Source organism: Acipenser ruthenus, chromosome 6 (assembly GCF_902713425.1).
Source record: "Acipenser ruthenus chromosome 6, fAciRut3.2 maternal haplotype, whole genome shotgun sequence".
In the NCBI taxonomy this organism is placed as follows: domain Eukaryota; kingdom Metazoa; phylum Chordata; class Actinopteri; order Acipenseriformes; family Acipenseridae; genus Acipenser; species Acipenser ruthenus.
Window position 1 is genome coordinate 50,971,460 of NC_081194.1, and position 13,347 is coordinate 50,984,806.

At 37.1% G+C, this 13,347-nt stretch overlaps 1 protein-coding gene across 4 annotated transcripts in view; it reads right to left on the bottom strand.

The window, feature by feature from the left end:
- Nucleotides 1-52: 52 nt before the first annotated feature.
- The window catches only part of ugp2b (UDP-glucose pyrophosphorylase 2b), a 30,762-nt gene continuing 17,467 nt past the window's right edge, over nt 53-13,347 (bottom strand). For all 4 annotated transcript variants that reach the window (XM_059025476.1, XM_059025475.1, XM_034019051.3 and 1 more), the window contains exons 4-10: nt 12,299-12,484; nt 7,934-8,067; nt 5,990-6,287; nt 5,182-5,379; nt 4,705-4,947; nt 2,409-2,513; nt 53-468 (exon numbers count right to left, since the gene is read on the bottom strand). In XM_059025476.1, the coding sequence (XP_058881459.1) occupies nt 361-468; nt 2,409-2,513; nt 4,705-4,947; nt 5,182-5,379; nt 5,990-6,287; nt 7,934-8,067; nt 12,299-12,484 (1,272 nt within the window). In that variant the 3' untranslated portion in view covers nt 53-360. The remainder of the gene's footprint in view (nt 469-2,408; nt 2,514-4,704; nt 4,948-5,181; nt 5,380-5,989; nt 6,288-7,933; nt 8,068-12,298; nt 12,485-13,347) is intronic.

Sequence of the window (13,347 nt, forward strand, 5' to 3'; positions counted from 1 at the left end):
CAATATTAATCTGTTTTTACTCCAATTGAATTCACAAAACACACTGCAAATGTTTATATTGCACATTGTTTACTACAGTTCAGAACTGAGCGGTGGAACCATGTCAAAACACAATTATTGCTTTACAACATTTAGTTGCAGACAACGACACATTTTGCTTAAGTAATTTCCAACCAAATAAATCTGAAAGAAGCAATACTGGAAAATACTGAGTTCTACATGACTGCTAGAAATGCACATAATGCAAGTATAGGTGAACATTTATTTAGTGAGTGAAATAAATGTCTACATTGTGCTATAACAGCCCATGATAAACTCTTAAAAATAAAGTATTTTAGAATGAGTTGCTAGCATGGTCTTTCAGTGGTCGAGGATGCGAAGGTTGCCCGATACAATCTTGTTCTCCAGCACTGCTCCAGCAGGAATGTCAATTCTGTCACCATGATTTGCAATAATAATAACGGTTCCCTAAAAAAAGGAGAACAAACAACTCACAGTATTGTTTTAATATTACAGTACAAAGAGTTTCAACCTTACATTTCTAATTATATGTCAGGGGAAAAAGCTTCACCTACAGAAGGGATGTGTTGGAAAATTTACAATCTTTTGGGGTTACAATAAAGAACACTTCTTTCCCTTTGAAGATTTGTAACTTGACTGGCAGCAAAAAATGTATAAACATTTAGTAGATTGTCACCCTGAACTGGTACACAACCATATTCTACCAACACAGAATATGGTTCTTGTAATTACCGAATATGAATATTTACAAGTAACTTGATTAAAGTAATTACAAACGTTCATGCATTACATTTTAATTGCTAACAGTTGGATGATGTGCCCTTTGAGAATGCACAGTGACAACTATGCTTCGAAGCATGATTTCAGAAATCTCTTCTGTCCAAAATCACTTTGGCAATTACAGAAACTAAGCAGCGGTTTGAAATATGCTGGGAAGATTTATCAGTACAGTCCATATTTAAAGCAGCAGCCCTATTTTACCTTAAGTCTATACCTATTGCAGTAAATGTAATTAAATAAACCTCACTAAGACCACAAAGCCATGGTCTACTGGTTTTAGATATTTGCTTTAACAGTATCAATGAAAAAAGAGAGTCATTTTTAATCCATTAAACATTTTCATGTGTTAAGGCCTAAATCCCTTCCAGACATGAAGCAGTTTCGTGCAGAAATGTGAAGTTTTACCATGCTCACATCCCTGTCTTATATAAAGCCATTCAATACAAAATATTAAGACTGTTCAGTTTAACATATGCAAATAATTAAATTAATCCTACTCCCAAACAGACAGCGACCAAGGGGGGAAAAGTAAAAATAATCAGTAGACTACAATTTAGATCGGCACCTTACATGGCCAGCTACTCTCCATACCTGGACAAAAGATCATTTCTAATTATTTAGTAAGTATAGAATCAAGTCAATTTCAGGATGAATGTAATACTTTGGCGCAAGTTGAATTCCATTTGATTACCAAAAATATTGTAATACTGGTTCGTTGCACCCTTTTACTTTCCTCCTAGTCCCAATGCACAGGGATTCTTCACTTGCTGTATCAAAACTTTCCTCCCTAAGCGTGCCCCAGATTATGGCGCCACAAGGACATTCCAGGTCGTATAGATCCAGCAGTAATTGACATTAATATTATCTTTTTTTCTTGTTTTTTAAAGCCCATTTTGATGAATTCCATCATATGTGCACTTCATGAATTGTTTACACATTTATTAAAAATGGTTATGAGGTTACTGTAATCCTTTTAAAGCATTGTTTAATAATAGAGAACAAGTATTGTTTTAAATTAAAACTGAGCTTGATGGATATTTTTAATGCAGCTTTGGAGACACCCCAGGGTACACGCCATATGTGTTGCTACGAGAATCAGACAACAAGCTCCATTAGATGTATAATGCATGCAAGTAAAATACAGAAAAGTGAACATGCTGGTGTCTGGAAGGTTTGCGCCAGGCTTTCTCAACAGCCTTAATTGTCATCTGTCCAGGTTACTGCTATAGAACCATAACAAAGTCTATATAAAATAATTTTAGAGCAGTACAATTGATCATATACGGACTAAACATAATAAGAACTTTCTTTAACAGTTGTGTATTGTTTTCAGTTTACTTAAGAGTTTTTGGTTGCTCAGCATTTACGCTGTACAATGCATTTGAGATGTTGTTCAGAGACTCAGAGAAGGAAACAGTAAAAAAATTCTTACAATGGCAAAAAATTATGCAATATAAAAAAAAAAAAATGTGTGGCTTCTCCTCATGACAGGACAGCAATGTACGACGCGAGTCTTGTCACTTGATCTCTAGTCGAGGACATCAGCAGACTAATAAACTAGATCTATATTTTGCTGAAATCTCAAACATCTATAGTACTGCACTGACCTTTAAACAAACATTCTTTCCAAAGGTAACGTCTCCTGAAACTGTAAGGTGGTCCAGTTCAAGCATGTCTGGTATACTTTCGAATCTCATCAGAAAGTCCTGAACCTTAAAATAAAAAATGAAAATAAAATTAGGCATATCAGTTCCAGTTCATAAAAAAAAAGTCATTTCCAAAACAGGTTCTTCAATTGCTCAGCCACAGTACTGTGAAAAAGAAGGTTACCATGACCCACAGCCACAGTACCGGGGTGTGGCATATATTCTTGCAGCAAATACCTGTAGCAATTCCCTTGCTCCATAAAGTGGGTGTAAGTTTCACCCACCTGTCCCTTTTATTAGGGTCAGTAGCCTGGCCAGGTTAAAACCCAATTTCCCATAGTTCCTTGCTATCAACCTCTGTTCATCCTCTCCCCCCATTGGCTCATTCAGATATCCACTCCTCCAATCTCAGAGCTCCTTGGAAGCCAAAACCTGTTTAAAGCTGGCTGGCTAGGCCAGAAGGACTCCTTTTTATCTTTAGGAATCCAATTTACAAACAGCACATTACTTAATTACAGTGTAACTTTAACTTTATTTTAGATAAATACAGGTGCATCCATTTACTCTTTTGTTAATCTTGTACTTTGTCTAAACCTTTCTTTTTTGTTTACACTGTTACTTGTTTAAGTTTAGTTGCTGTACAAGGTCTGTTTAGGGTTGTTTTTGTTAGCATGTTCAGTCTCCATTTTGTTCCTGATTCTCCTGATAGTTTCTAAACAGCTGTTCACCATTCAACCCGGTACTACTCGACAGACTCACCATTTTCTACGATCGCTATTTTTTCAATAACCTTCATCCATCATCATCAGTACAGGGCTCTATTCGGGACTTAATTATTTCTTGGTGAGATTACTCCTTTTCTGTTTGCTGTTTTTTTTCTACTTTACTTTGATACTTTGGTTCCTGTAATTTTGGTTTTGTTCTTTTGTTACTTTGGATTACATGTGCATTGCTTCACTGGACTTGTTAGGCCTAAATTTCATTTATCATTCATTGCCATCAAGACTGTCTTTGTAATTGTTTTCCCCAGATACTTATTCATTCACCTTGGTCTTTTTTGCCTGTCGGTGTGTTGGTTTTGTATTGGTGTGGTGTTTGTGTGTGTGTGGGTTTATTGGAGGCCCACCAGACACCGCATTCATTTCGCTTTAGTATTCGTTTGTTTGATGTTTGTTTAGTTCACTTTACTTTCTTACTCACCTGTACCTTCCAATAAATGTTCTCTGCAGTAAGTTGCTCTTATATTTCATTTATTACATTATAGTTTACAACAATAAACCGTTTGTTCGTGAAATTGACACCTCTGACGTCCCTGCTTTTGCTGTCTGTCACTCTTGCTGACTTAGTTAGTTATAGATATGGGGCCAGTAGTATCTCCTTAGGGAGGACAGTACAACTGCTTCTCAGTTGTGCAGAGTGATCGTTACATACCGATGACAAAGATTCATCCAATTTAGTTGAGCAGACTTAATAAAGCCTTCTTTACAATCACCTTTTAAGAAACAGCTAAGGGAAGCTCCTCAAGCTACTTTGAACATAACATAAATTCCTGAACTGGATAAAGAGGAACTAGAAGACACAGATAAATAAAGCTAAATTTCATACTTCAGTGTTTTAAGGCAGATTAGGCTTTAGATATTGTTTGTTGTTCTGATTTTCATTTTGTTTTTTAAGCAGCTTTTTATGTTGTTCATGTGGCTGCACCCACAGCTTCTAGTTTTTCACATAAAAAAAAAAAATTCTATGGGCCTTCACAGCCTAAACCTAGTGCTGCCAACAGCAAACACTGGTCTATAAAGGATGTCTTCATCAGTGTTCTTGAATCTTATGGTATTATGTATTATAAATGAGTGTCTGCAATCGAGGATTACCACAACTTACTATGATCTGTAAAGATTGCTAAAAACTAAATTAGCGGCTGGCTTCATACCCTGATTAGCACTACCTAACCTAAAATAAAACAGAAAGTTCAAAATGAGTGATAATCAAGGCATGTAAAACCAGCCGTTTAAAAGCCAAGGCTCATTCCCATAGTGGGTTTATCAAAGCAGTCACCATGAAAAGTCAGCAGAGCCAGGAAGACACTCCTTCCAAAGGTTTAGCGTGTTGTATACCACAATGCATGGCAAGCAAACTGCATTCATTTAAAGCAACTGATTACAGGTGCAATGCACCTGCCACCGCTGTAAATAAGACATTATAGAGATGTCAGTAATACATCAGTTTAAAAAAGTTTGTAATAAGACAGAACACCAACCTTTGTAAAAGAGCTTCCCAGTTTAGTCAGGGGTACAGTGGGGAATTCTCTCTTCTCGCTCATGGTGAGGGAGCCTGCGTTAAGGCTGTACAGGTTGGACATCACCAGCAGCAGGTCAGAGGTGGTTTTCACTGGCAGGAAACGGCTTCGCGGGACATTGATGCCCAACGCATTGTCAAAGCTTTTAATTGCAGCACCCACAGCAGTTTCCAGCTGGATTACATTCAATCCACCATTCAGAGTCTGAATTAAAAAAAACAAAAAAAAAGGAAAAATCCATCAAATGTCATGAAACACAAACAATATTCAGGGAACTTTAACAACTAGTTCAACAGGACATTTTCAAACACATTTTCACCAAGCTGTTTACATCAAAACTGTTTTGTTCTGCCTTTAATTGTTTTTAATGCTGTGAAAGATTGTTATGGAAAACTGTCCATGAATGCAACATATATAACCTATACAAATCTTCCAAACCTTCGGGTTGACAATGATCTCCATGTCCATGGCGTTCTGCTCCTGCAGCCTCTTGATTGCTGCCAGTGAAATCCACAAGTTGTTGGTGTTGAAGATCTTGAATTTGCTCACTGATTTGAACTCGTCCACATGAGCCTTTGGAACCTGAGCGATCTCCAGCAACCTCAGCTTGCCTCCGTACTGCGTGAGAGTACCACCCTACAGAGACAAAGCATCACTGCTGTCATCAACACTCCACTGAACTGCACAGAATCACGTAGTTAGAAGCAAATGCTGGGTTTATGAAGCCGACACCATTTTAGTCATGCTCCTAATTTTATGTTATTTCCATGCCAAATACTAATCAGTTTTGCACTTTACTTAAGAAATTAAGTAATACACCTTTTATTCCTTCAAAATGATATATATATATATATATATATATATATATATATATATATATATATATAGATAGAGAGAGAGAGAGAGAGAGATATAGAGATATATTTTTTTTTATATATATATATATATATATATATATATATTATATAGAGATATTTTTTTTTTATATATATATGTATATATATATATATATATATATAAAATATATCTCTATATATCTCTCTCTCTCTATATATATATATATATATATATATATATATATATATATATATATATATATATATATATATATATATATCCAGATATCTATATATATATATATATCTTACAACTGAGCGATATAAGTTATAAATGCTCATTAGCTTTACTTGTCAAGTTGGCATTTTCAACATCAGAAGTCGTTTGAAAACTCTTCAGAACGGTTTACCTTCACGTCTGCTCTTGTCTTGTCAGTGACCTCCATGACAAACTCGCAGCGTTTTCCGTTGGGCTGGCTCATGAGGTGATTGAGGATATAGAGATCAACGGTCGCCCCAAGATTATCAATGTTTGAGACAAATATATACTCCTTCCCCTCAGCTATGAGTTTATCCAACAGGCCAGAGTTATAGAAGCTTGCATAGATATCCCCGTGTCCAGGTGGGTACCATGTGTCTGCATTGTCCCCCATTTTTGACATATCCTTAGCTATTGGGAGCAAAGATTCCTTGTTAATCCTTGGATATCTGCAAAAATAAATGTTTTAACAGGAATGTTTACAATACCTTCAACTGATTTACAATATATAATTCTATACTACCCTTATATAGCAAATGTTCGTAAGATGTTTAAATGGTGTTGTTTATTCCGTAATGATTACTGCCAATTCATTCAGAGATGTTGAGGTGGAAATCTGGAAGTCTGTTATCCAGAATGGTGTACAGAGTCATCATTTAGGCCGTTGCTGTTTCTATGGCAGTGATTTGTCCAGGCTTGGCTACAGAAGCAAATGCCCACTGAGCATTAACTACCTCAATTCAAATCTATCAGACCCTCTGGCATTATATTAATATAAATGTGATAATATAATAAACAAGAACCTTTTGGTGTAAATCAGTTTAACTTGGGTTTTATTAATCTTTGGCTCATACACAAACTAAGGAACTACTGGCAGGATTAAAATCAGCAACATGCCTACCGATTTCTTAATCATTTTTTCTAAACAGATAAAAGTTGGAAATCACATTTTGATTTGTAAGATATGTTGCTCACTGAATGTCAGGTTTAACTTAATTCCAAATCAGATTCTGCAAAGAAAAAATCACCATGCAAGTTTACCATGCAACTCCAGAAAAAAAAAAAAAAAAAAAAAAGTGTACTAGCAGGTCTAACTAAAACTGAAATTGCAGATATAATTCACCAAGAGGTCCCTTAGTTCTTTGGTAGCTTGCCCAATTTGAACAGGTTTTCAATAGAAATCAGGTGACAGCTAAGCAATTGGAAATACTCCTTAGAATTCCTCAAAGGAAATATATACAAAATACTAATCCAAAATCAAAATAAGAGATTTACATGAAAAAAAGTTACTGGTATACAACATGACTTAACCCTTTGCAGTCCTATGTCGGACCTGGTCTGACATCGCAATTCTCCCTTTCCGGTCCAATGTCGGACCCTGTCCGACATCATCAAAAAGATGCAAAAAACAGGTCTCTAGTCTTTTTTTCTCCAGAAAAAGCCGAAAAAACCATTCAATGGCCGAGTGAGATCGATAGAAGCCGAGAGAAGCCGGAAAAAAAAAGGGCGTATCTCATGAATACTGATAGACCCGACACCACATAGATAACACGGACATAAATAAACAAGATATCTGCTTCCGCATCCAGCACTCAAAGAACATCACAGACATTTGCAGAGCTTTTTTTAGATGTTATAGTAATAAAATAATGACTTGGATCGCATTATTGAGGAGTTTGCTGATAAAACGAGTGATCAAGAGATGATTTATCTGTATGTACTATTATTAAGAGGCATTTGAAAAATATAGCGAACAAGTATATTTATTTTTCCTATTTCTTTATTTCTGCTTTTTCTATTTATTTTTATATGTTTCATAATCACTAGAAGCATCTTGTTCACAGTAGGTAGCAACAATAAAATAATAACATATCAAGCATTAATATTTAAATTGTGAAGTTTAAAAGAGACAAGATTTCCAATATGACTGTTCACTAGCATTTAACTACACCATTGCCTAATAATTTAACTTATTAACTTCTTAAATATGTTATTGAGCTAATCAGGTCTAAATCCTTTGATATTAGCACAGATATTAATCTACCTCTAGTTTAAAAATTGAATAAATTCTATCTTGTTCAAAATAGATTTTTACCTGCTTTGGTTGAAGGTGTGGATTTTTACACGACAGTGTGTGTATTTCTGTAAAATCTTGTCAGTGTCCTCATCAGTATTGAAAGAGTTCATTAAGACCAGGGGAACATCTGTGTTGTAGGTTTTGTTTAAGTGCTGCAGAAAAAGAAAAAAAAAAAAGAAATACCAGAAAAACAAATTAGTGTTTTAGATTATTCATTGCTTGACTGATGACATCCTTCATAATATGTTCCAAATTCACTGTTGGGACATTCCGTGATAAATCACCCAACATGTAACACCCTACCATCTCTGATTTACAGCAAACTCGACGCTCAGGGTTGTTCAGATTTTTATTATTGGGTTTTTTCCTGAAGATCATAAAACTAAGTGGTATTCAATGGCTGAGTGAGACCGATAGGAGCCGAAAAAAAAAGGGGCGGATCTGAGTAATACATATAGCCCCTTTCAGATGGTACTTTTTGAGTAACGGCTTCTTTCTTGCCACCCTCCCATACAGGCCAGTGTTATGCAGAGCTCTTGATATGGTTGACTGGTGCACCATTACTCCACTCCCAGCCACTGAACTCTGTAGCTCCTTCAAAGTGATTGTTGGCCTCTCTGTGGCTTCTCTCACAAGTCTCCTTCTTGTTTGAGCGCTGAGTTTTGAGGGACGGCCTTTTCTTGGCAGTGCCTGGGTGGTGTGATGCAGCTTCCACTTCCTGATTATTGATCCAACTGTGCTCACTGGGATATCCAAACACTCGGATATTATTTTGTACCCTTTTCCCTAATCTATGCATTTGTATTACTTTATCTCTAACTTCTGTAGAATGCTCTTTGGTCTTCATTTTCCTTCAGATTCACAGCCTGACCAATGATCCTTCAGTAGTGGGGTTTTTATCCAGAAAATGTGACAGCAACTTTAATGGTTCACAGGTGGAGGCCAATGGTAAGGTAATTGTGTCCTCGTTAGGGCAATTTCTTTCATCGGTGTAAACTTGGAGCTTCCACAGCACAGGGGTTGAATACTTATGCAAGCAAGATATTTCAGTTTTTTATTTCTTAAAAATATTTCCCAACATAAAACCAATGTCACCTTACAATAATTGATTTTGAGTTTCAGTGTTTTAAAATAAAATATCAAACAGAACGAAATTTCAATGTACCATTTGTAATTCAGTAATATGAGAGAATTGGTCAGGGGTCTGAATACTTTTGCAAGGCACTGTATATATATCTTGATGCATTTAAATGGGATTTTTTTTCCTTTGATTTACACAACCTACTCAACATTTTCAATGTGTGAAAAAATAGGGGTGTGAAAAAACAAATCAATTAAAAATAAAAACCTGAAAAGTCTTCATTAGGTAAGTATTCACCCCCTTTGCTATGACACTCCTAAATTAGCTCAGATGCAACCAATTGCCTTCAGAATTCACACAATAAGTTAAATGGAGTCCATCTGTGTGCAATAAAAGTGGTTCATATCATTTCAGATTAAATACACCAGTCTGTAAGGTCCCACAGTTGGGTAGTGCATTCAAAGTAAAGATACTACCATGAAGACCAAGGAGCTTTCAAAACAACTCTGGGATAAAGTTGTGGAAAGGCTCAGGTCAGGGGAGGGGTATAAAAATATTTCAAAAGGCATTGAATATCCCTTGGAGCACAGTTAAAGTCGATCATTAAGAAGTGGAAGGTGTACGGCACCACCCAGAATCTACTTAGAGCAGGCCGTCCTCCCAAACTGAGCAGCCGGGTAAGAAGGGCATTGGTCAGAGAAGCCAGGAAGAGGCCAATGACAACTCTGAAAGACCTACAGCGTTCCATGGCTGAGATGGAAAAAACTGTCCATGTGTCAACAATAGCTCAGGTACTCCACAAATCTGGCCTGTATGGAAGAGTGGCAAGAAGGAAGCCATTTCTGGAAAAAAAAAAAAAACACACATGTAAAATCCCACTTGGAATTTGCAAACAGGTATGTGGGAGACTCTGTGGTCCGATGAAACAAAAACTGAACTATTTGGCCTAAATGCAAAGGGTTATGTCTGGCGCAAACCCAACACAGCACATCACCCAGGTAACACCATCCCTACTGTGAAGCATGGGGATGCTTTTCATCGGCAGGGACTGGGAAGCTTGTCAGGGTAGAGGGCAAAATGGATGGAGCTAAATACAGGCAAATCCTTGAGGAAAACCTGCTTCAGTCTGCAAAAGACTGGGACGGAGATTCACCTTTCAGCAGGACAATGACCCCAAGCACACAGCAAAAGCGACACTGGAGTGGCTTAAAAACAAGAAAGTGAATGTCCTAGCGTGGCCCAGTCAAAGCCCAGACTTGAATCTGATTGAGAATCTTGAAGACTTGAAGATTGCTGTCCACCAACGATCCCCATCCAACTTGACAGAGCCTGAACAATTTTGCCAAGAAGAATGGGCGAATATTGCAAACCTGGTAGAGACTTACCCCAAAAGACTCACAGCTGTAATTGCTGCCAAAGGTGGTTCTACCAAGTATTGACTCAGGGGGGTGAATACTTATCTAACCAAGCCATTTCCGTTTTTTTTATTTTTCATTAACTGTTGTTTCACAATACAAATTCTCTTGCCTCTTCAAAGTGTTGAGTAGGTTGTGTAAATCAAAGGAAAAAAAAACATTTAAATGCATCAAGATTTCAGGTTGTAACACAACAAACTGTGAAAACTTCCAAGGGGGGTGAATACTTACTATAGGCACTGTAAACAATTTGGGGAGCATATTTGTTGGAAAGGGAGATTTACAGAAAACTATATTAAAAAAAAAAAATGTAACAGCCTAGTACGAGTGGGAGGAGACATGCGGAACAGTAGCTAACTACATCTAGAGTAGATATTTCCTGCACAATATTATTATTATTATCATTAAGGCAGGACTAAATGACTGCAAAAAATGTAGTTGCAGCCATTCCACACACCACAACGGTCTTGAAAGCTGCTGTATATAGTCAGGTTTTAAGAAAACAGTATTCAAACCTGTGAAACCTTCTAGCTACGGGCTGATGTCTGTACTCACACTAACTGTCACTGAGGTATTCTGTGTGTAGCTGTAATTTTAGAAGATGTCCAGTTGAATTGAACGCTGTAACTGTGTAATGGTACTATTTCTTTGCTACACCCCCAGGACTTGCATGAAAAAGATTCATGCAGATATTTTCCTGGTAAAATGTTAAGACCTTTAGGGGTCAGTGTTATAAGAATAATAAAAAAAACACATTACCAAAGGAATGTTCATAATTTACTGGTGATGTCACCACAGCTACTAGTTTATATTTGATTGAAAATCCTAATATTTTACAAGTAAGCCATATAAAAATGGAATAAAACACATTCACATGCAGTTTAAAAATACATTATACAGAACAGTAATCAATTGATGCTGCTTGTGATATACTGTATACAGTAAGCTTGCACTGCAGGAGTGCCAACTGCAGCAGACTTAGGCAAAACAAAGCTTTATTTAACAGTCACCGTTCCAAGCAGGTTACCAGTCACAGTCACATCAGAAGAAGCAGCAGCAGAAGCAGCAGAAGCAGCAGCAGCTTACGCTTGTCAAGTGACCCCAGAGATTGGTTGTACCTCCATGATGCATCAACAGGCGCTTGCACAGTTTGCATTCAACTTTTTTTTTGGTCATCTGGGCATTTAACAAAAAAAATCCCAAACAGAGGGGTTTCGAGACATTTCTTTCAATACACGCTATACAATGCTTTGCTGTCGAGATGGCGAACATGAGCTGGAAGGGGGGAGGGGTGGACGGTGCTCAATTTTCAAAATTAAAATTATTAGTGTTAACGTGTATTTTGTATGTTTCAAACATATTCTACCATAGCACTTATCTTACACCGTCATAAGAATACTAAGTATTCAGTACATATTTTATTGAAGCACTACAACTGCTACAGGTATACCCCCCCACCCCCCCCAGTGCTTTGGATACTATACCCTGCTCCATACACGGCAGCGGCACCATATAGAGTTGCTATGTATAATGATTTAGTAGTGGATTTTAATACAACAACTTTTGTTTAAGTACAATGCATTATACAAACCAAGAGATTGAATTTTGCATGCGAGTGACATTTAATATGTGATTTATAGTATTCACACATTGTCAAATGGTTTCTGTTAACAGAGGGAAAAAAAACAAACAAAACACATACATGCGTGAATGCTACCTGACGAACCTTGGAAGGTTTAAAACTACCTTAGAATTCCTGGCTATCGAACGAACCTTTGCACCTTTGAACACAGCCCTATTTATAATGAACTGCTTTGTTAGGGTATTCATTTTGTTCCCTTTTAATGGACTGGTAATCTAACACCTGAGTGACGACTCCGCTCTTACCTCGATCTGCTGAACGGTCAGATCCAAGAAAGTGTTTTCATTGCGGACGCTGATGAGACTCTTCGGGCCCTTGCAGCCCATGCTGGTGCCAAGGCCACCGTTCAGCTTCACCACCACCAGCTTGTTCAAGACTGACGCCACATTGTCTGGCAGACCTTTGGACTTGATCTTTTCATAAGGCTGGATCTGGGGGAATGGAAATAAAGACAGATGTTTTTTTAACTGGATAAACCACCCTTGAAAATTAGATTAATTTATCTCCATGTACTTCTTCTGATGTACGTCTGGACAATGCATACTGTATGAAATCCTATCTGAATCCCTAATCCTACTAAGAGTTGATCCTGGCTTATCCTACAATCCATTAACTGAATTAAAATAAAGCAGCACATAATATAAATCAATGTAGTTGGGCCTGTTTGTAACAAACACTCAACACATTAATATAATTATTATTATTTTTTTTAATATATACAGTCGCCACTACTTAGAACAGGCACATTTGTGTTAATGTGATTCACTTGCAGTAAGTGATGGATGGTATAAACTCCCACACAATAAACTGACATTCAAAATGCCCCTCAATCACCAGTACAGTAATCAAAACAAACAAGCCTGTATGTGGTTAAAAATCTTTATTAAGACACTGATTACACGAATAAAAAAATATGTATTAAAACCTATGAATGTAATAAAAAGTAAGTGCAAAAAAGTAATGCAAGTGCAGAAATGTACAGAACAGGTAGGCTACATTACTGAAAATTGTTTCCAGCGAAGTAGTATGGTCCGCGTTTTCTAAAAAATCCCAATTCGTCCATCTCCGGATGCTGCTCCATATTAGCAGCATTACAAGCGCATAACGCAGGCTTACGTCATCGGTGTCCGTTTCAGGTAGAGCGTCCTGGTCGCCAAGGTGACACAGCTAAGAATTCTTCCTCCGACATCCCCTCTGAAGTTGTCAGAGTTTCCGTTTCGGTTGTATTGACAGTGTGAAAAAAAGAAATGCTTGATCTAGTAGTGTTACCACGTTCAAATAAATGCTGATTACC